A 23,028-nucleotide genomic window follows, 5' to 3' on the forward strand; every position below is an offset into this window, starting at 1 on the left:
CTCCATAATATATATACAAAGAAATGCAAATCTATATTTAAAAAAGGCATAAAAATATAAGTAATATTTATATTACTTATATTTATAAATACAAGTAATATTTATATTATTTTCGAATATCTCTCGTCCTTTTTTTCTTAAAATCACGCAAGATTTTCCTAAAGATTGCAACTCTCGAAAGCGTGGGGCACCGATGCGGGTGCGAACGCTCCTGCATTAGAACCGCAGTTTCCGTGCAGGTTCGTGCGACTCCGGCGACGTTCGGCTCACTCTCGTGCGTGCAGCGCGAGCTTCACGCCGGCGTTCGGTCGGCCGATGACGTCAGCAGCGAAGAGGCCCCGTCGTCTATCGTGAAGCGGCCAAACTCGAGTGCGCGACCGACGAACGAACGCTCCGCCGCAACGTTGTTTCGCCTCTTCGAAGATCGAGACGCCGCGTACTTGGTCGCGTCGCTTTCGTGTCACCGATTATCGCCGAGTGCCGATGTGAAAATCGCGAGTGCGCGTCCTTGGCGGTTGAACGTGGAGCCGCTCGTATCCGCCGCCGTAAATTTTGTGGGCGCCGAGACGGAAGGAAAGAGAGAGCGAGAGAGGACGAGAGACAAGAGCGTCCTAACCTCTACCGGCGGTGATCTGTTTCGCCCACAGAGACCGTTCGACAGCCGATCTTGCGCGATCTTTTTTTCGGATCACCAGAGATTCGGAATGCAATCGTACGTGTCAGGGTGAGCCGGACAAGGACAGAGAGAGAGATAGAGGAAGCGAAGGAGAACGTACGACATTCGTCTCGAAAAATATTCGCGCGCGGGAATTCGATGGTCTCGTTCCGTCTCATTCGAGCGTCCGTGTCGTGAGAGTATAATATAACACGCCGGGATTAAGTGCAACCTGTTTTCAGTGCGCGCGCGCGCGTGCGCGTCCTCGTGCTCCCGTGTGTGTGTTAAATGTACGTGCACCTGTGTGCGCCCGCGTGTGTACGTGTATGTGTGTGCCCGTCGTCGTGGAATGCGAGGCTCGCATGTGCAGCAGGAACGGCTCGACGTTCGGTGATCTCCGTCGTGACGCTGGCCACCGCCTCCTGTCGCGTTTGACATCGTCGTCTTCGGAGGAAAAACCTCTATCAGGTAGAACGTGAGGAGTTTCGAGGCCGAAGCGGAAGGCACGCGGAAAATTATTCTTTGTCGTGTGAATATATCGCTACGCATTTTCATTATTAAATTTTAACGCTTTAGAAAAAATTTGTCCCTTTGAAAAATGATAATGATTTTCCACATTGATATAGATTTCTGTTAAAAGAATTAATTTTTAAATGTGTCTACGTACTTAATACAATTTATTAATTACTTTTTATTGATTTGAATAAATTAAACATTTATTTTCCATGTGTGTATAAATAATCCCTATGTGTAGATTGCGTAGACAATGTATAATATACGTTAACAATGTCTGTAATTGTCATTTACGATGTTTAACGATGCGTAAAACTAGCGAATTGAAATGAATTTTACATAACTTTTTGTGTCCTCTTTGTACAATACATTTAAAAAAAATAGCTGCAGGTGAAGTCACTTCTCTCGCATAAAATATTCTATTCACATAAGGTAACGTTTTTTATTTTAAGAGGAAATTTAAACTTTTGAGACAAAGAGACAAAAAGTTATGCTGAAGTTGCATAGTTGTTATTAAATGGAACAGAAGTCCTCTTTTATTATTATTGTTTTACTTTTAATTGTTTTTCAACTTCTTCAATTACTCCAAAATTTATGTCTTTACTTCTCGTCACTAATGATGTAAGTCGACAAACTATTATATATTGCATTTATTTCTTTTTTATTTCACAAACCAATTATTTTTATATATTCTTATATATTTAAAGTTGAAAAAATTTTAAATGTTATGGCCTTTATTTTATTTTTGTCGTAAACTTTATGCTAATGAGAATTATTCGTAACTTTTTTACGTAAATTTGTCATAAAAGTGTGTAAAAAATAAAGCATAAAGTATAGTGTTTATTATAAAATTAAAAATAATAAAAACTAGTAGAAATGAACCGAAAATTTTAACAAAAGTAATATTACAAAAATAGCTTTTCTCTCCTGCGAGAAACATGAAACTCTTGAAAATTGTTTCGATTCTATATAGGCTGTACCTAAAAAAGTGCGAAAAATTTTAGGAGATAATTCTTTGTCAAAAATTAGGGGGGGGGGTTTCTTATATAAACATATACTCTTATATCTGAAGAGTTATTATACATTTTTAAATAGTTGTTAGTTTCATCCTCTCATATAACGATATACCTAGGAAGATCAAAAAAATGTTAATAAATATCCTTTTTATCAGTAGAAAATATCCACCAAATTTCATTTTTTATAATTTGTTTGAAACTTGAGAAAATAAATAAAAATTTAATTGTTATCTTCTTCTTTAAAAAGGAACTTCTCATAGGGAGGATATAAGAATATATGTTTATATACGAAACCCTCCTTAATTTTCGACAAAGAATCACCTAAAATTTGTCGCATTTATTTAGATACACCCTGTATAAGAATATATTTTCTTCGCGTTTTTAAAAAATTAATATTATGAAAATAAATGTAAAAGACGATATTTTATGCGTGTGTGTGCGCTCCTCATCCTGTCGAGAACGCTGGCTCTCCTCTTCGGAGTCGTGTCGTGGGAAAGCCGTCGCGCTCGCGTGGGACGTCCACGTGGAAATGGAAAAGCCGCCGCGTTATATCACGGAGGGATTTCCTATGCGGGTCGGCCGCTACTCGTCGCCTCCACGGGAATACGCATCTCGTGCATCGGAGCGAGACGGATAGACAACCTGTTTACGATATCCAGCGCGCGCACGAGGACGCGCTTTACTCTGGCGCACGGCCGTCACATACGCGGTGTTTCGAAACCGTTAGAAAAACAGTTGCTCTTTACGACGAAGGTCGCATACGATTCTTAATATGTGTCTACAATGTGACGATTAACATAGTCGCGGATAGGAGGTCTCGCGTTAAATTTCGTGTTAGGGAAATATCAGAAATTTAATTATGAAAATAAATGTAAAAGACGATATTTTATGCGCGTGTGCCCAAATTTTAGCTATGCTAACTCATATTTTTTAGCTATATTTTTTAGCTAATATTTTTTAGCTGTAGTTTAACGGAATTTTATAACTAAAAAATATTAGCTATTGTAGCTAAAATTTAGTTATTTGCATAATAATTCATCTTCATGCGTAATATAGGGACAGTAAAATTTAGATATGGTAGCTAATTTGTTTTTTCGTGATTGATATCACAAGTATAATTAGGACGAATCTCTCTCTAATTATATATAAATTGCATTTTAATGTTGGAATGATTTTATTATTTCTATTTTCTGTGAAGAAGAGATTTATCGCTAATAATTTAAAATAATTAAGATACGTAGTCACATTGGTTTTTCTAAGGGGACACGATGTATGAGTCGTTTGCTCGAGAGAGACGAGAATATCCCGTAAGAGCGTGATAAAACGCGTTGCATAATCCGAGGTCGCCACTCTAGAAAATCTAGAGATAGCGATCTAATAATTTATATCAATTGATTGAACATTTTCATTGACGGTAGGTCGCGTTGAAACGCGACGCATGTTATGAGTTTTTACGTTCTATTAATTTATTTTAACTCAGTGTTCTCTCTCCGTAGATTTATAGTACATTTGTTTCTTCTGACATTTTTCAATAATTGAAATTTCGCAATCTTCTGTATGAATACAAAATTAGCTTTTATTTATAGTGGCATTTTTTGAAATAGTTGAATAATCAATTATTTTAATATTTTGTCGACATTTTATTATTATTCTGATATTATTATTAATCTGGCATTTTATTGTTATTTCAACTCTCGTCAGTCTTTTATTCTGCTATTGAGAAACGCATCGATGACTATTCATGGTTTACTTTCACTGATCGATCACTTGAAGCGTTGTCCGATTAAGTCGGAGAATACATTTTCTTTAACGGGACGTCGTCATGTATTAATCTTTTCATTGTTTACGTTCTGCAAAAATCGATCACCTCCCGTTTCCGTTGCAAGTCTTTTCTCACGCGCAAGTTTCGCGACCAGCAATGTTTTTCATCTGCATTTAAATTGTAGTAATTATAAAATCAAGGCGAGAAACGTATATAGAAATGAGTTGCTGTTACATTGATTTCTAGCAGGTATACGGGTTAAAATTGAAATTAATTAGAATTAAATTGAAATCACTTACATTAATCTTGTTTTTCAATGTCAGGTTTTCGATTCCGCGAAGCGTATTTTGTTTGATGGATATGGGAGAAACACATCTGCGTCCCGTTTTAATCACGCGACACGCGACAATCAAACAGCTGACGAATTGTCAGTTAAGCATAGAGCGTAGTAAAATAATTTCACGTGCTCGATTCAGGTTAATTCTCCGAAGCGAAACGTTGTACGTCCCTGAGATTTATCAATTGGGTCACCTATACGAGCTCGTATGATACATTACGCGCAGGTGCGTAGGGCGTATTTTTTCGCTTATCGCACGTCCAGAGAGCTTCAATAAATATGCCACATATGAAAATTTTATATCCTTCGCCGATTCTATTTATATAACCGAGTTAATCCTCGTTTATTACGCGCGATATTGCGGGATGGCGTGATAACAATGTGAGTAATTGATTTTCAACAATGTCAAAGTAAACAATAGTCCGTGCGGTGAAGGACACAGAGAATTCCGTCGGAAAGAATGCGTGATAGAACAAAATTACAAGTTTGGGCAGATGTGCCCCCATTTTTCACATTACAATCGCCAATATTCGATACTTTGCCTCGTGTACGTACACCTGTCACTTGTGAAAGCAATTAGAGACGCGAATGTGACTCACATATGAGTTTCATCGCCTTGACTATCCCTTCTTTTTTTACCCTTACGATACAACGTAGCCCAATACCCATCTGCTAGAATGACATTTGGTGGGGCTTGAGATCTGAAATACGAGTAAATAGTATCGCGTGTACCGTTTCATCATCGCTGTTCGCGGGAAGGGTTCACGAATTTTAAAGAACCCAAGATTCTTTAATATTAAACCAAATATGTACACTAAAATATAATAATATATAATATATATTTTAGTGAAAACTAATTGCTGAAACGAAAATGTTTTAAGCATTATAATTTGCAAAAAAACTTCATAAAATAGAAATAATAAAATTCGTCTTTTTATGCATATATATATATATATATATATATATATTTTACAATATTAGAAGAAAATTTATAATTAATTAACATCGAAAGAGGATTTCATGTTTATAATAGTTCGAATGCAACTTTAGCAAATTAATAAGAAGAGTATTGTTTGTCTCGATATAAATCAATATAGTTAAACTGAAATTTATGCGCAATCGTAAATTACAAGAAATAAAATAGATATAAATTCCGCGTGTCCTCCGCACTCACGTCCGCGAAACCACAAGCATTATTCATAACGTTGATCGTCTATCTACCTTGTGTGCTGTGCACTCTCGTGCGTTTTGTGAGAAGAATAAAAAAGATATGATGTGCCTCGATGCGATCTGAGCGGCGGGATTAATTGGATTAATAGAGCTTTCTGCTGATCTGCAATAACACGACAGTAAGATGACTACTAGAAGGAAGAAGAAGTCTCAGGACGGCTTTCTGAAGAAGGTCTCGAGCCTATTCAATCTCGACACGGTGAGTCATTTCTTATTGAACCGAACTTTCACATCTCGATAGCGGCTTTTCGTAATCTTAATCCAACGGTGACTTGTCATGGTCAAAAATATTTGTGTCTCAAACTACATATGGATTAGTACGAAATTATTTTAAGGACTCGTTTTCGAAAAGGTGAAAAATCAAATGAAAAAATTAATCGTGTCAATATAAAATCTAGCCATTTCAATGGACATTTATCCATGCATAAGATATTTATTAAAAATCTAATATATTTCTAATAAGTTTTGATTTCTCGTATATAATAAAGAGAGATCTTTCTCAATCAATTTATAAATAATAATTTTTTAAATTTCTTTCTCTAAAATAACACGATATTTAACCACAGTCTATCATTTTTAATTCAGAACAAATTTAAAAATATACCGCGACCTTGTATTTACTACTCACGTGTTTCAACTTGGAGGATTTTTTCGAAAATGTTCTGTGTCTGTTCAAGGCATAAATTACATATGTAAGCAGAAGTTGCGTTAGACGTAACTTATGTTGTACTATTCTTAACCGCGCGTACGTAACCTTCTTTACAAATTCTACTACCAATGATTCATCAGCTATATCCAATTTTTTATTGTACGATGTAATTTGTCAAAATTTATTTATCGATGTTATTTATTAAAATAATTTTTTATAATGATTTATTATAATTTCCATTTTGGTGCGATAAATTAAAATATCTTGAAATTGGGATATTTTAATACAACACCTACAAGTTAAATTTTAAAATTATAACTTTATTAATATAAAATTTTAATTAAAAAAATATATAATCCAATATAAACCTAATTTAACAAGTTTTAAAAATGGAGCAATTTGATTACTTATGTATATAGGTGAATATTATAATAATAGATAAAAGAGTATTATATATTATATCTCCTCGAATATCCTTTGTGATTATTCGATTTATAAGAACAATAGCTCGTAAAACGGAGGCATACCAATTATATACAGTATGCAATGTTGGATATTGAGTTAATTAGTTACCTATATATTGAATTAATAGTGAGATAGCTCTTTCAGTATATATGCGAGCATATCGAGCTGAATAATTTTGTGTTGAAGTGGATTATGAATACTTAAGAATTTTTGCATATTTGTTTTTGTTTTGTGTGGCGATATAAATTTATTGATGAATACCAGTGCATTATGGAAATAATACGTATTAAACATAAATTAATCGGATATTTGCATACATGTGCATTATCATCGCGCAGTAATTCTCTCGATCATAATGCAAAAATAATATTTTTGCATACAAACGTTGCGCAGATATGGGCAAAATGTTACTGAATTTGCATCATTTTAATTCTTCTGCTACCCTTCCATGAAAGGGAGGGAGAGAAATTTACATTTCTTTTCACATTTTTTTATTGATATAGAAAAAGTTTTCGTCCTACCTGCCTTATGACAGTTAACGAATAGAAGCCATTTATTACATTTTTCTCTGGAATATGATTGCGCCGCGAAACGAAATGTCGCAGAAAAGCTTTGCGGACACAGGAAAAACGGGGAGTAGCAACGCGCTAAAAGGAAAAACAGTTCGCAAAAACAGTTGGAAAAGGAAAACGCCGCCTCGACGAAGTCCGAAGAGACGCGGGAGCGAGGAAAATCGCGGAACCATTTTTCTCGCTGGCTTCACGACCGGCTTCATGCGATAAGAGTGCGTCGAATAGCTTCGCAAAAGCAAGGGGGTTGGTATGAAAAGAGAGGACCAAGGGGAGCGGATGTGTGAAAATAAAAGAGAAATCGTGGAACATAAACAAGACCGTAGAAACACCTGTCGACTTTTCCACTGTTAAGAACAAGCTTCGATCAAAAAAGACAAACTTGAAATAGTCTTTCTTATCTACGATAGTCATTTTATACCATCACAGACAATAAAGCTTAATCAAATATATCTACTAAATCGGTATCATTATTAAATTAAAATAGACTTTTAATAATACATAACAGTGCATTCTAATGTATGGAAATAAATTTTTGAAGTATTGATTAGACTGTAAAATATTCGTATAATTTTTAATCTAAATTATGCTTTGTAATTATTCAACTTGAAATATAGAAATAATATCCGAATTATAATGAATTTTCATATATTAGAAAAATCGAGTTTATCTAGAAACTGAACGAGTTTATCTAGAATTGCTTTTCACTTTCAGGATATTATTTGTCTCGCAATTAATTTTTATTTTTACAGTAAATAATTTGGACTCAATTTGATAAAAAATTTTATTCAATAAATTTGATTGTTTTATTATTAATCCTGATACTTGTGCTCTTACATAATTGAATAATAATAACTATCGAATATTCTAATATCAGGAAATAGACGACAAGTCTAATCGTTAATTTTTTTTTTACGTAATATGCAATTGATCGTGCTTTTTTATTTTCGAATCGCTCTGTGCGAAAGACGACAATTTATTATTCTTAGGAAAATTCGCGACGCGCGTTAACTGGCTTTATCGAGCACCGCACAGTGTAGATTTACATTGGCGCCTGATCCCGACACGGTCCAAGTCGCTTTGAGAATCCTAAGTCAACTCTAAGTCAACGCGAACTCTCCCCCGAGTCTCTCGCAAACCACCACCGTCAGCCAACAAACGCTCGACGTTGCATTCCGAGACACAATGTTCGTAAGCCGATATTCACACACATACGCACACACATTCTGTATCGTTGTTTGCACGAAATGACTTGTCCACGGACGCTTACGCGACATCTCTAAACGAATCGCTCGATTTTTTTATCAACTGGCCAGGCGATTTGTTGTTGTGTCAGATTAAATGATGAATTACAACAAAATGATGAACGAAATCGAGTCAATGAATCATGCATGGAACGTTGATAATATGCAAAAGATGGTTCGTACGATCGATCTTTCAAACATTTCCACTATAGTACAAATTATTGTCAATTTATTCATGTCTCTCTTTCTCTGTGAACTTTATTAATATATTGGTGTGTCAGATCTATTTAGGTAATATTATTCTGTAATTTATACAACTCTTCTGAAGCATACAAGAAAGATTCGAATTGAATCGAAGCTTTCTGACATACTTGGTCCTTTTTAATGTGTCTAAAATAATACTTATAATTATTATAGTTAATTATAATAGTGCATCTGTAACTATATATAGGCTTAAACTCTCAAACTGACATTTCTCTTACTATTTAATATCAAAGAACTTTTTTTATTACCTCTCTATTTTATTATATCAATATCTTCCTATTTATATTTTCTTGGCAATATTTTATATGGAAAATCTATGACGTATATTTTCTCTAATTACATCGCACGCTATATTTAATGAGCAAGGTTATCACGGTCCAGTTAATGCGTTCTCCGCGCACTCGTCCGAGTATACTTTACGGAAACATGTAGCAAGAGCGAACAGGTTTGCCGTTAATTGACTCGGCGGATTGACAACCAATCAAGAGGCAAAGTGGATCTTTATTGTTGCTGTCGGTTACGTTCGCGTTATCTTCTCGCGTTATTTCCAGCTCGTGGCCCGCAGAGCATCGCTTACGTAAATCCGCAAATGCGATGTATATGCGCGCGAACACGCGTGCTCATTGTAATTGGATATCAGACGACAATTGAAATGTGTGATGTGTCGATAGCGAGGACTTGCACCAGCGGTAACCTTGCCGAACGCACGCGAGGCTAGATAAATCGCGTGTTGCTATACATGCATTATATCTTACTGCAATATATGCAACGTTTACTTTAGCCTTCGTTAATCTGGCACCGCAAACATGAGAATTCAGATTTATATGACACAATTTATTGTTAATTTATTGTGAAATTGTCGCTCTAACTTCAAATTCATTGCTTTTATATATACTAATTAACAGGAAATTGACATTAAAAGGGTGTTGATTTAACGTTTAAGCTAGCACTCCATTTCCGAAAAACATTTATAACGAATCATAAACAGAAACATAAATATATCAGAGTTAATTGCTTATTAATTGCTCTCGCGCGAAGATAAAATACATTTCAGAAATATTAAATTTTTATAGAGACATTAACATATACATATATTATAATCACGGAATACTATGATTATGTAATAATAAAATGATAAAGATTAAAAAGTTAACAATATCAGTTTGATACAAAATTGTTTCTCAAATTATTTTCAAAATATCTTAGTTTTGAATTTACATACTTCTCGCGAAACAAATTTTTTTAATCATCGAAAACTCTTCGACGTTAATAAAACTATAAAATTAAATTGGATTAACGCAAAAGATAAGCGAGCAATTAATTTTATTTCAAAATAATTAATAAGATAAATAAATAAATTGCCCGGACCATAATTGCTCTTTCATCGTCTGATATTTGCTCAAGTTTCCTCATTCTTCTTTTTACTCTTTAAAAGCAAGCATCGCAATGAGACTGTTAATTACGATCGTGCAAGCGCTAATTATTATCAGAATGCGACAATTATCTAACATTTTACACAGCATGTTTGACAATAATCGCAGTACATTACAACGTGTACTTTTATATTGCGACAAGAGAATGCGAAAGACGATTACATAAAGCTACGATTTGTTTGGCATTGAAAAATCGCACAATATAAATCACATATTGTGCTTCTGTTACAAATATATATCTATATTTTACGGCAAATTTATTATCTTTTATTATGATAAATAAAAAATATATACAAGTTAAAATTTAAAGATAGAAATTTACTGATATAATATAATATACCAGAATATATCATATATCGGCGCGATAGATTTTAGTCGAATAAATCATATAAAATAGTTTTTCAGAAGATCACGTGCAGGATCAAATTTATGATAATATCATGATAATATTATGCGAGTCGAATTAATAGCTAATTATGATGCAATAATGCTAGGAATTTATTAATTGCACAAATTGATAATAGCTAATATAATAGCAGAAAATAATTTTTCGATTATATTTCGAGAGTTATGTATGTACATACGATAACGCGCTGTTGTTTACACCCGGTCACCTTGTTGTCATTCTTGCAACGAAGCTCGAATAGGAAGATAATAGTACGAGATGCTCCATGTATTATTATCTCTCGGAGCACGATCGTGACAAGACATTAGGAAATGTGTCGAACGTGCTATGCAAGATGTCGGACGATTATCGTATTTTAATGATTAGTACGTGCGCGATTATAATTAATCGTGTTTTCGCGAGTGAATGTCTTGTGAATATCATTAAAGAATAACAAAGAAAGAGGAAGAGGCTCGTAAAGGCATCAAATAACAGCGGAGCAACCATTAATGGTGAACAATTTATAATTTTGTGTTTATTTTTTAACATTAATTGAACATATATTAATTGCACACTTATTTTTTTTTCACGGTAATATAATTTAAACAATTTGATGTCAAGCTGACAATGTTATAGTTTCTTATTTTTGAGTACTTTATGATTATGTGATTATAATATTTGGTGTGTGTATGTATATAAAAGAGCTAATATAAAGATTTTATGAAAAATATGTATACAGGTATATAAATATTATTATATTGTGTAGACTATATATGAAATGAAATGGAATGTCGTGATTGCTTTTGATATTTATTAACAATTTTTCAATTTTTTTTTAATACGCAATAACGATCAATTTCCATTACTAAATAACGAGATTGATATTTTTACGTGAGACATTTTTCATTCTCATATAAAGAGGAGTTTATTTGCGACTTAATTGGAAACTTGAAGGGAGCTAATCGGATCGTAACTTAGTTCTAATTTAGATGTAACTGAGAGCTAATTGAAACACAAACAAGGCTTTAGCTTTAGCAGAAACTAAGATGTTAAGGGAGTTTCTTACTTTGAAGACTTATACGTAAACGTGAGCATAATTACAATTTTATTGAGATTTTGCTTCGCATAAAGTTGCAAAATTTTATTTAAATTTAAACGAATAATTGCACGGATTTATTTATGTCAAGTACAGTAACGGTTGATCACCGGGACAAACGTTCACGGAACAGCTTTTCTGTCTGCGAGTCGAACAAAAGATTGGCTAACAAACCTCTCAAAGTATGCCGCACGTTCAATGTTAAGTCGCGTAACTTGCGCAACACCAACACCCCCACAATCGAGAGTACCCAAACACCATTGAATGGAGTGTTTCACGGTAGGCTGCTTACGCCATACATTTTGTGACAGACACGACGCTCTCTCTCTCTCTCTCTCTCTCTCTTCCTCTCGTACTCGTTTACGTCTCTCACGAATGCACTCGGGACCTTTATCTTCGATCGTCGGAACTTTCCGTGTTCGAGAACTCGTGAACCTGCCGTTACTCTTTTGATCGCTTTTATTTCCTTTTTCCACTTCTCTCTTCGCGATAATTTAACATTTCGACATTTAATTTTATTTATAATCGAACGCACAAAGGGATTTAAAAGAGAAATCGTACTATTTCGAGAGAAGTTGTCAATATTTACACGATATATTTTGGATATTTTACAATATATACCACCATATACGTTTTTTTATTTATATTTTAAATATTGATATCTATGAAATTTTATTTTTTCGGATTCTAAGTGGATTTAAGTTTTGAACACGCAAAAAAATGTTGAAAAAATCGATATTAATCGATATCTATTTTTTTTTTTAAATCCAATTTCTCTCAAACATAATTTTCCAGTTTTAAATAATCATCGATTTAAATTCACCGAAAGTATAATGGAAAAATGACAAACTGTATCTAGTATACAATACTGTATACCCATACTATGTGCAGACGTGATACAAATGGAATAATAAAAAAAAATATAACAGAATAATATAGTTTTGATACTGCTCATACATGGGAAAGGGTGGACGGTTTTATCGATGTCCCGATTAAATCTGCGCGTATAACACCGAGAGCACCGCGTGCACTCGTTAATCGCGGTCATTCTATAGATCATATCGGACTTGCAGGTCTCATTGTGTTGCGAACGAATAACGCTACACGGTCGAGTCACGGGAAGCTTTAAGTCCGGAATAATGGCGCGGATGAAAAGGGTCGGCTGCGTTAAGCCACCGCACTTGTCGGTGCTTTCGTTCGACATCGAAAGCCCGACATTCGTTCAACTGTCCATTTTCAGTCTCCGATGAGTTTCCCGGCCTTAACGCGCGTAATCTAACCACTGCGGCTCTAGAGTCGCCACAGAAATATGAACCCATTGCCCGAAAAAATAGCCCCGCCAAAAATCTCTATTCCCCGAGGGAGAACGTTAGATGGATTTTGCAGACGGAGTCTGAAGCAGAGTCCATTGTTTCTGGCGGAAAAAAAGCGAACTTCCTTTTGCAGCTCCGGTTTTAAATAGAGCTAGGTAATTTAATATCTGCGGATTTTTTAAATCCTACATAAATGTAAAATTCGGAAGAATAATATAATTAATGATTAAAAATTTGCACAATTTAAAAAATCTCAAATTATGTTTAGATCAGTGATAGAGCTACATATATAACTAGCATCTGTTTAAATACAGATGCTTAATTAATTCCAAAAAAAGTTGAGTTGAATTTAAATTTAAATTTAATTAATAGTAATTAAATTAAAATGTAAAAATTATTATTTTAATGATTTTTAATGTTGTGCAAATCGAAGAGGAGAAGAGACTTCTCATAATTTCTATTAAGATCTATCAAATGTTTATAATTACGTCATGGCATAAATAATATGCAATATAATACGCGAAGATAATTATCTTCGTAGACCAAGAACATCGGATTCGATGTATTTCTTACCGAGGCCGTATACATTAACAGTCAGTGCAAGTTGTAGTAAGAAGTTGTTGCAAGTTGTCGAAGCTGTGAGGGAGGCTGTGTGACACAAGTATCTGCCGCACAAACTAAGCACCTTGTAGCGGATACTTTGAAGACAGTCTGGTCGGTGCTCGACATGCCCGAAGTTCGTGAACTTCGTTGTCGTATCGCGAGGCAAATTCGTACGTGTTTCTGACAAGTATTTTCCAAGAGTCCGGCAGCTTGAGAAGCGGCGAGCTTATAGTATGACAGCATCAGAGAAATTTGGAAAATGTTGGTTCAGACTTCTAGATAATACAGATTAATTATTTATATTGTGTCTGCTGTCAAAATATTTCGATCAAAAATATATGTAGTTTTATATTCATGAAACATTGAATTGGCGAACCTGTAATTGAAATAATTTTGGAAAGACAAATAGTAAAGATATAAAATAAAATCAAGACAATTCAAAATTAAGATAAAATTAATTCTCTAGAGCCGTTTATGTTTGATTAATTTAATATTTTCAGTCAGCCAATAGGCTCGCAAGTATTATATCTTCGCACATATTTGCATTTTTATCGGATCAAACGATTTGCCAAACATAACAAATCGGAACATTCAGATCGAACGAGTAATGTTTGTCGTAACAAAACAATCCACGGAACAATTGTCAAGTGAGCTATGTTATATCGCGCGTCAAACTGTCACATTTGAAGAAAGTGGAAACGCAAATCTCGTGAACGGGTCATATACACGAGTATCGCGGGTATCGACGCGAGGCAAATCCGTACGAATGGATCGGTACGTGGCCATGGCAGGCATTTTCCTTAAATTGGACCGAGCTGAGAAATGGCGAATGTCCCGCAGCGCGGGCAATGGACGAAGGGTTTGCTGGCGAGGGGTAAAATAGCCGACAGCGGACAAATGGACGACCGTTCGTATCCTCGGACATATTTCACTGGCCGGTCCTGTTCCCTTTTGCTCCGGAAGCCAATAGTCAGAATCGGTAGTCTCCGGTCTTTTCATGCCATCTCCTTCAGCATTCATTGTTTCAGAAGTCCGCTTGTAAATTTGTCCCGAAATTGTCGGAATCACGTTACTGTCGTGAACATGTATCCGTTTCCGTACATACAAATGTCGTACCGAGCATTTAAATTCTTTCGACTACTTCCTCGACATTTGCATATGACAACAGCTTAGATACAAAGAAAACGTGATGAATGTTTTGAAACGAATGATGTAATCAGTTTGTGCGCGATATAGATGCATGACAAATATTTTGGTTCGATAAGAATGTATAATATCTATGTTTGTAGGCAAATGTGATCAATAAATTTTATCAGATCAGTATTTTTTTTTTTTTTTTATAAAATCTGTTTTAAAATTTATGCTAATAATTAGAAAGCTTAGAAAGCTTTTTGGAAAATATTTTGTCGATAAAAATTTCTAGTAAAAATTAAAGATTATATCAAATATCTTTAATTTCATTGGTATCCTTTTCAAAAGGGGATTAATGTGACGCGCAATGATGAATAAAATAGAAAATACCGGGATATTCGTAAACGGTAAATTTAAGAGCACGAAAGAGGGGAAGCAATTTCTGATTCAAGAAATGATAAAACAGAAGGGTAATGGAATGCGAATGGGGCGACATTTCCTTTGACAGTGAACTAGTTTCATCCTCAACGTGAAGCGGTCCCAACACGCGAGATTACCGTCATCCTTTACCGGAATAGACCCTCTAACTTCACGCTTGACGATCCTGGCGGACACAGACAGTAATTTTGGAGTTAGACCTTCATCCTCGAGACGAAACATGTCCCGGAATCGTATCTTCGTCAGAAATAGTCGACCTTGAAAATACGTCGAGATACCTGAACATTTTCCTCGTTTCATTTCTTTATAATTAGTTTCTTTTATATAAAATTATGATATAAAAATATTCTCATATACCTTTTAACAAAAAATGCAGTAAAATAATTTTTCAATTTATCATGAAAATAATGATATCAATTTCAGGAATTTGACAGCTTAACAAGAATTGTTGATTGTCAAATTACATAAGATTTAAATTCTAAAATAGTTAAGTAATTATAGGGATCGCAAGAGAGAACCGCGTGATCAGGAACGCAAAATTTAATGATTTCCGTTTAAGGTCAATTTTATGAGAGCAATAATTGAATTCCATCGACGATCCATCGCTGCCACCTTGACCCTTACCATTCTCTATTCTTTAGAATTTAGAAGGTTGACTCACAAACAAGAAAAATGTGTCCCAAATATAACATAATTTACTTTTTTGATACATTACTAAAATAAATGCGTTCTATTTTTTTTTTTTTAATATTACAGTTTATTATTTAAAAATTAAAAGTTGTTTGATAATGGATATAAAGAGACGGATACAAGTCGATACATTTTGTATCAAGAATCGAAAATTTTTAAATTATGCTAAGATATTATCAAGAAGGAAAATACATTATTAGCTCTTTACCTTACTTTGTCACATATTTCGCACGTTTCATTCTTTTTAATGAAATTGTCGACACATTTTTGTATTATCCTCGCGCAAATGGCATTCCGTCGTGTCAAAAATGTGACGCTGATAAGATAAAGACGATAATTTATCTGGAATTTCTTTATAGTACATATTTCTTACAGTACTTATGTATATATGTATATCTCTTTCATCACAAAATAATTATTTTGTAGCTGATAAATACTATTTATAGAAACCTTAAAATGATTCATTGATAGCTTGGAATTGATACATTCTTCAAGATATTTTATATCTATTGTTTACATTTAAATCTCGTAAGATTTTATCAAGATTGTGTTGGACAATCGAACATTACAGAAAGTATAAGAAGGAAACAATAATTTTTTTTTTTTATTTACTTGGCTCAATTTTAATTTTTAGAAATAAAAATTTCACGTTTGAGAGAGAAAGTATATATTGGGTCAATATATACATAATATTATAGAAAATTAAGTCATATATCATTGTTGATATATAATTTATAACTTTACGCCATAATTAAAATCTATAAATTACATCACGGTGCGAAATGTATGATAATAACAAACAGATTCTAACACCGTATAGAATTACAGACCGTCGTTTAATCAACATTTAAAATTGCTCGTCATAAACAGGTACAAGAACAAAAAATCGATTCTTAATGTATGCCACAATTTTTGCGGCACACTTTGAAAAATATTAATCTCCGCTTAGTCGCGTTCGTATGAAAATTTTTACAGTAATTACATCTATAAACAATTTTAATGGTCCGAAGAAACAAAGGACTGTTTTGGCAAACAAATTTATGAGAAAATTGTTCCTTATCGCGACGTAGCTTTTTCGTATAGATTCAACCTCGTTAATTACCACGATATAAAAACTCGCATTTTTTGCAACAACGTTCCTAGCCGCTTTTCATATCCACATCGATCTGCTTTAAGCTTCGAAAGCTCTCTCACTTGTGCAGTTATCCAAAAGCGCTTGAAAGGGTAGACGAATATTTTCATCCTCGTAGCGTGACGTGCTACGTTGGGTAATTAAATTTCTCAGCTTCGTAACGCTGGCAGCTCGGAAAAAATTTTCTCTTTGACCCTCTGTTGATGTCATAATCCGTCATGAGACGTTCTTGTTCTTTAAGAGGATGACCCGGCAATTTTGCGAGCAGGAGAGATTTTTCTTCTAATTAATGACATCTTTACATTGTTCCACGCGTTTTTTTTAATTAACATATATAATCCGCGTTTTATACTTTTTTTTACATCGATAACCAATGGATGTATACGTATAGCACCGTCTATTTGGAAAAATGATACGCTCGCATTTCGAATCCACAAACTATGTTGAACCTTTTCTCAAATAGGATAAATTATTGTACATAATTTTGTCCTTTCCTCTCTTCCACATTCGTCCCGGACTCTTTTAGGTCATACGGTGCGCGACTCACAGCGAGACCTCGTGAAAATTTATTTCTTTATAACCGGCACATCTCTCGTGTAGCTCTTCTTTCGGAAGTTAATATCCTCCTTAATCTTTTCACGTCCGAAAAACTTGGTCGGCGAAGACTCGACCCTCGCAACTTCGCGCGCGAACTTTTGCTTGGCGCGCATCGTCTTGTACAAAAGTTAAAAATTTGCCCGACAACAAGAGAGAGGTTGCTTTCAATTCGCTTCTTTTTTTTTTTTTTTTTTTTTTTTTTTGCTTCTTGCTTGTTGTCCGCGTAGATCGATCTACGTGGCAACGATGTGGCAATCTCGTGTGGCTTTGACACGGACAACCCTCAGGCATGTCTCACAGACGACGAATATATGAATAATTTCCCGTCGACACGACGCCGTCCGTCGTGGAAAATCGATATTCCATAAATGTGTAAATGTGTAACTGAATCCGAATGATTCTCTTTGCCTAAGCAAAGAATGTAACCTTGCCATGGCGATGCAATCGTGTGTGTTCCGAAATGCATTAGCGGCATTACAGCACGTGCTGTACCGTCTGCAGCAACATCTTCGACCGATAGCAAGATCGATAACTCAACGGTATACAAATTGTTTCTGTCGTTTGACGCAATGTCTGCAATTTTTCTACCTTTTGTCGTTTTTAATTTTTGTTTAAGTTTTAAAAAGCTTGAAATTGTTAAAAATTGTTTAAAAAATTCATATATTATAAATATTGACAATTTTTATCTTTTTGACATAACTTACTGAGCGTTCGAAAAATCAGAAACATGAAATTTTATTTTTTTGATTTACTGTCACACAATTTTTTTCACTTAGATTTTCGACGTAGTTTTTAACCGCTATCCTAACGGAAGAATTTTATTTTGTAAAACGGGAAAATCGGAAGACGATATTTTTTTTTTTGTTTCGGTAGATTTTATTTGCGGTTCACTTCACACAATTGCGGGAATTGAATTTAACGGAGGTTCTGAAATTTCGAAATTTTTCACACGCGAGGAAAAAAATTATACGTTTATTTGTAAAATAGAAAGGAAAAAAAATGTTTGTTTGCGATGTATTAAAAAGAAAGGATTTTCCCGCGTTTGTACGTATCGGGTTAACTCGCGAGAGACAGATTTATGGGCAATATCCCTTGCGACGGAAAATTCAGGGTGATAAGGGGAGACGCGCGCGCAAATGTGTTTCGAGAACGCGTACTGAATATCGCGATCGATATCTCGCGCTGCCGCCGGAAATCACGGCGTAATACGTCCACGAGCATTTCCGGCGATCGATGCATCCTGGCCGCTTGTCACTTTGTCTTCCCGTACCTGTTTCCCTTGTGCATATATATATCGTCACGCTCCCGATTCCCCGTTACTCGCTGGCGAAAATTCAATCTCCCGATTTTCCCGTGGAAAAAGGCCGGCGCGCTTTGGCCCCGGAAACATGTACCGTTGTGTATATACAAAACAAAATGAAGAAATACCGGAGTGGTAAACGAATACTCTTTTTCATCGTTTTGAAATAAAAAAGTGTCGTATTTTATTTCAGCCCTGTCCCTTTTCTCTGTATATTTCTTTTGCGAACAAAGTTTATTATTCGCAATCTCGAAATGTTTCATAACGTTCAGCTGAAACTTCCGCTGAAACAATAGACGGAGAGATATCGTATAATAGAAAATGTTATGCTACGTAGTTAAATTGATCAGTTCAAGAATTTTTAATAACATGTATTTTCCGGATATATTTAAGCAACGGTAACAATTATAATAAATATATATATATATATATATATATATATATATGAGATACATAATAGATTGATGAACGCTTTACAGAACAAAATTGTTTGTCCTCGCCAAAATTATAAGCTCCTTAATTATTGATCATGATCTATAATCTATTGTAAGTCGTCTTAGAGTGCAACGAATTCGTTATCAATCTTTCTGCGGAACACTAACTGAAATCAATTGAAGCGATCATACGATCTCGCCGCTCATTCATCGGGAAAAACTTTCCTCAATTGAACTAATCGTGACGATTCGTCTTCATTAACGCGCTTCTCCTTTCGATTCCGCACTGAACTGTAGAGTGGCTATCATCGTATCGTGCTGAGAACATAGGCAAGAAAGGGAAATTAGGAAGCGTTGATTCCGCTCGTGTCGAGGTTTCCTGTCGGGCAAACTTTTTTCGTCGCATTCACTATAACGGGATAGGTCTGAATAGCAATTAATTAGGAGTAGACGTCGTGGCAGAAGCTCGATTCACGATACGCAGCGAAATATGAAATTCAATTTGGCTGTAGACGACCCACGAAAATTAAAGTTCCCCCTTTGTTGGGTACGAATATTTCGGGAAAGATAGCGCATTGTTAAAGTAATGGCTGTGTCGATTAATATAATTTGATGTCTTTCTCCTCGAAACCCACATTAATTTAATGAATTATATAATGTAATTTAGAAAAGTAATATAACGTCTTACCCAGTGTGTTCTTGATTACACTGTAAAAAAAATATGTAAAATTACAGGATAAATAATGAAAAAGAAAAATTTCTATTATTTATCGTGTAATTTTACACTTATTATTTATGTAATTTTACATATTTTTGTGTAATATATTACATATTTTTTTACAGTGTACTATCTTGCGTAAAAACGTCATTACTTTTTCTTACTATCTCTCGATTAATAATTCTTAACAAAAAATTGTTTTGAATTTAATTGAATAACAGTGACGTGTTTATTTTCCTTCTTTGAACACGTTTTTTTTTTCTATTTTTTCTTTTTCTCTTTGCTCGCGATAGAATGCGTCAATCAGATATTTTACTCGAGGAATATCAAATCAGTCTTCTATTTGTGTGCACTTCCGAATAACGAACAAGCTTGAAATTGCAACGCGACATCGATTGCAATGCTTTTATTCATCACATATTCGATCTGATATGTTTTACGTCAGACATATATTAAACTCTATCTGTCTATTAACGTATCGCGTATTTTAATATCTCCCATTTCGCGACATTATCAGAGCAACGACGACGGTGAAGTTCGTCGTTACAGTTGCAGCGCGACAGTTCAGTTATCGCGGCCACGATAATTATGCGAAGCGGAAAATTTCGTGCACACGCGGTTGCCAACTTCCGCTTTTAATGAGCTCCCCGCGTTTAATAAGCACGCGGTATGCAGAAAGACGGAATTTGCATCGCGAAGGAGGTATTTCAATCCTACCAGTTTAAACGTTTAGCCGAATCAACAAAAGCACCGCCTCGGCAAGGGAAATCCTTTATATATATATTTTTTTTACTTAAGTTTGCATGAGTAATTCCCATGTCGAATGCAAATGCATGTTGTACAGCATGTACAGTTTGCCACAAATGACCTTCTCCAAGATTCCTAAAGCTGCACTCCTAGTAATTTATAAAAAGCTGGCCAAAAATGTCCGATCACTCCGGCAAGAAAAAATGTATTTGTTAATTATAACGATTCGCGTAGTAATAAAAATATTAATTAATTAATTAATTAATGCGGAAATATATATATATTTTGCGCATGTAAAATATTTTACAAAAAGTTTGCATTAAATTGTATAAGCGTGTACTGCGATGAATTAAAAAAAATTGATAATAAAACCTTCAGTTAAAGTAAGAGTCACATGTAGTAAATAATAATGACTTACGGGTAGCTTATTCAAAATTTAATTCATGAAAATAAGCTTTCATGTTAAATAAATTCATAGTTATAATTCGTTACGCATCCCTTGAAATTCATCAAGGAACACGCTTCAGAATGCAAACTTTTGATGTTAAAGCTCGTACATAATTCTCGCATAAACGATATTTTTGATGGAATGATATTGTATTCTAATAATTTTTTGGAATCTAATCTGCAAGATGCGCGGGATGAATGATCTTGCCGGAAGCATGAAGCTCCTTTAATCAAAGAACAAAAAATTACGCGATCTCTCTTCTAATTTCCTCGACGCTCGGTTGTTGCAGGCACACACTCCTCTTCTCGCGGCCGACACGAGACACGTAAGTAGAAAGTTGGTAGTAAAAAGTAAAAAGTAGCAGGGACAAGGAGATCGTTAGCGAGTAGCCGCGACCGAGAGAAGAATTGCAATCGTCACTTGCGCGTAGTTTGCGTCCTCTTTAACTTTACACGTTTCACTCGACTGATAAAGTATGTCAGCCAACGCTAACTTATATACCTACCAGTAAAAAAAAATTAACTCGCTAAGAACATTGTATCTATTATATAATATTGCTGAAACTTTTCACAAAATAAAATGTAATAATTATTCTATCGAGGGCTTTTCTATGCTCTTATTTAAATTTTTTGACGGTCGTATAAATTTTTCTCTCGGCACGGAGTTTGAGCGAATTTGCATATCACTGAACGCGAACGGTAATGTCTGCGATAATCGAAAGCATTTACGTTTTATTAATTCACACAGATGACAATATTTGCGTTTACGTCTATTTGCATTTCTGCAAATTGCTCAGCTGTTTCGTCTTCGATACAGATAAAGTTTGCAATATATATATATATATATATATATATATATAGTAACATCGATACGATATTATGATGTCTATCCTTTTCACAATTAATATCGAATCAGAAATGTTACACAGAATAAGTATACAACGCTTGATGACAAAATACATTTAATTTGTATTAGTACAGAGTAGTTTGTCGAGAGACAAAAGTTTTGTTAACGAGCGCGACAGAGGGAAGGTTCAGAAATCGAATTACGACGGCAGCTGATTAAATCGAGACATGAGATTACAAACGTTTCAATAAGATAACGCGACGGTCTCGTACAAGCGCGTACTTCCAAGTTTATCGTGATGTAATTGCAGTTTCATATCGCTTTACTGTGCGGCGGCTCCTCGTAAATTACACGCGCAAGAAGACGTAACGGATAATTATTTGCCCCTGAGTCATTAGCGTTAACGATTCCTCTCCTCTTGGTAGTACGTTCTAATCTACGTGCAACAATTTCGTTCTCGACATGTCATTCCTTAATCACTGTTTGATTAGTTAACTTTGGCGATTATTATCCGCGGATCTTTTAAGGCGGATACGAATCCCTATCGGTGTAGGCGGCAGATCCGGAAGCGTTCGAGTTCACGGAAGCTTCCGAAAATCGATTCGTTATGTATGCAGGAAATTGTGTCATCTCCCTTCGTGCACGCGGCTTCCTTCTACGCTTCTCGTTCGCTTCCGTTTCTTCGAGACGGTCACGTCTAATTTGCCACGAAACTAATCCAATCGCTTTTCGAGTAAGTTTATCAGAACTTTCATTCGTCTAATTCCAAATAACAATCTAAGTAACGCATGTTCGTAAAAATATTGTGTAAAATTTCTAAACTCCATCTCTAAGTCGATGTTTGAAAATTTGAAAACGGCAAACATGTGGAGGAATTTAATTTTTTTGAATGTTGGACTACGGATCGAGATGATATGAAAGTGATGGCAAGCTTAATATGATTTTATTAATTAATATAGAATTAAATATTAATCTGTTTATAAGTATCAGAATATCAAAACTGAAGAATTCAA

General features: G+C 34.7%; 1 protein-coding gene across 9 annotated transcripts in view; it reads left to right on the forward strand.

The window, feature by feature from the left end:
- Nucleotides 1–23,028, forward strand: part of dlg1 (MAGUK family member discs large 1) — a 339,004-nt gene that overhangs the window by 227,008 nt on the left and 88,968 nt on the right. For 8 of the 9 annotated variants that reach the window (XM_085484643.1, XM_085484642.1, XM_085484645.1 and 5 more), the window contains one exon: nt 21,459–21,494. The exons of the other annotated variant lie outside the window; for it this stretch is intronic. In XM_085484643.1, the coding sequence (XP_085340769.1) occupies nt 21,459–21,494 (36 nt within the window). The remainder of the gene's footprint in view (nt 1–21,458; nt 21,495–23,028) is intronic. 9 annotated transcript variants of the gene reach the window in all.

The sequence above is a fragment of the Nylanderia fulva genome, unplaced genomic scaffold (assembly GCF_048542155.1).
Source record: "Nylanderia fulva isolate GAGA-0341 unplaced genomic scaffold, ASM4854215v1 Scaffold30, whole genome shotgun sequence".
NCBI classification, from domain to species: Eukaryota; Metazoa; Arthropoda; class Insecta; order Hymenoptera; family Formicidae; genus Nylanderia; species Nylanderia fulva.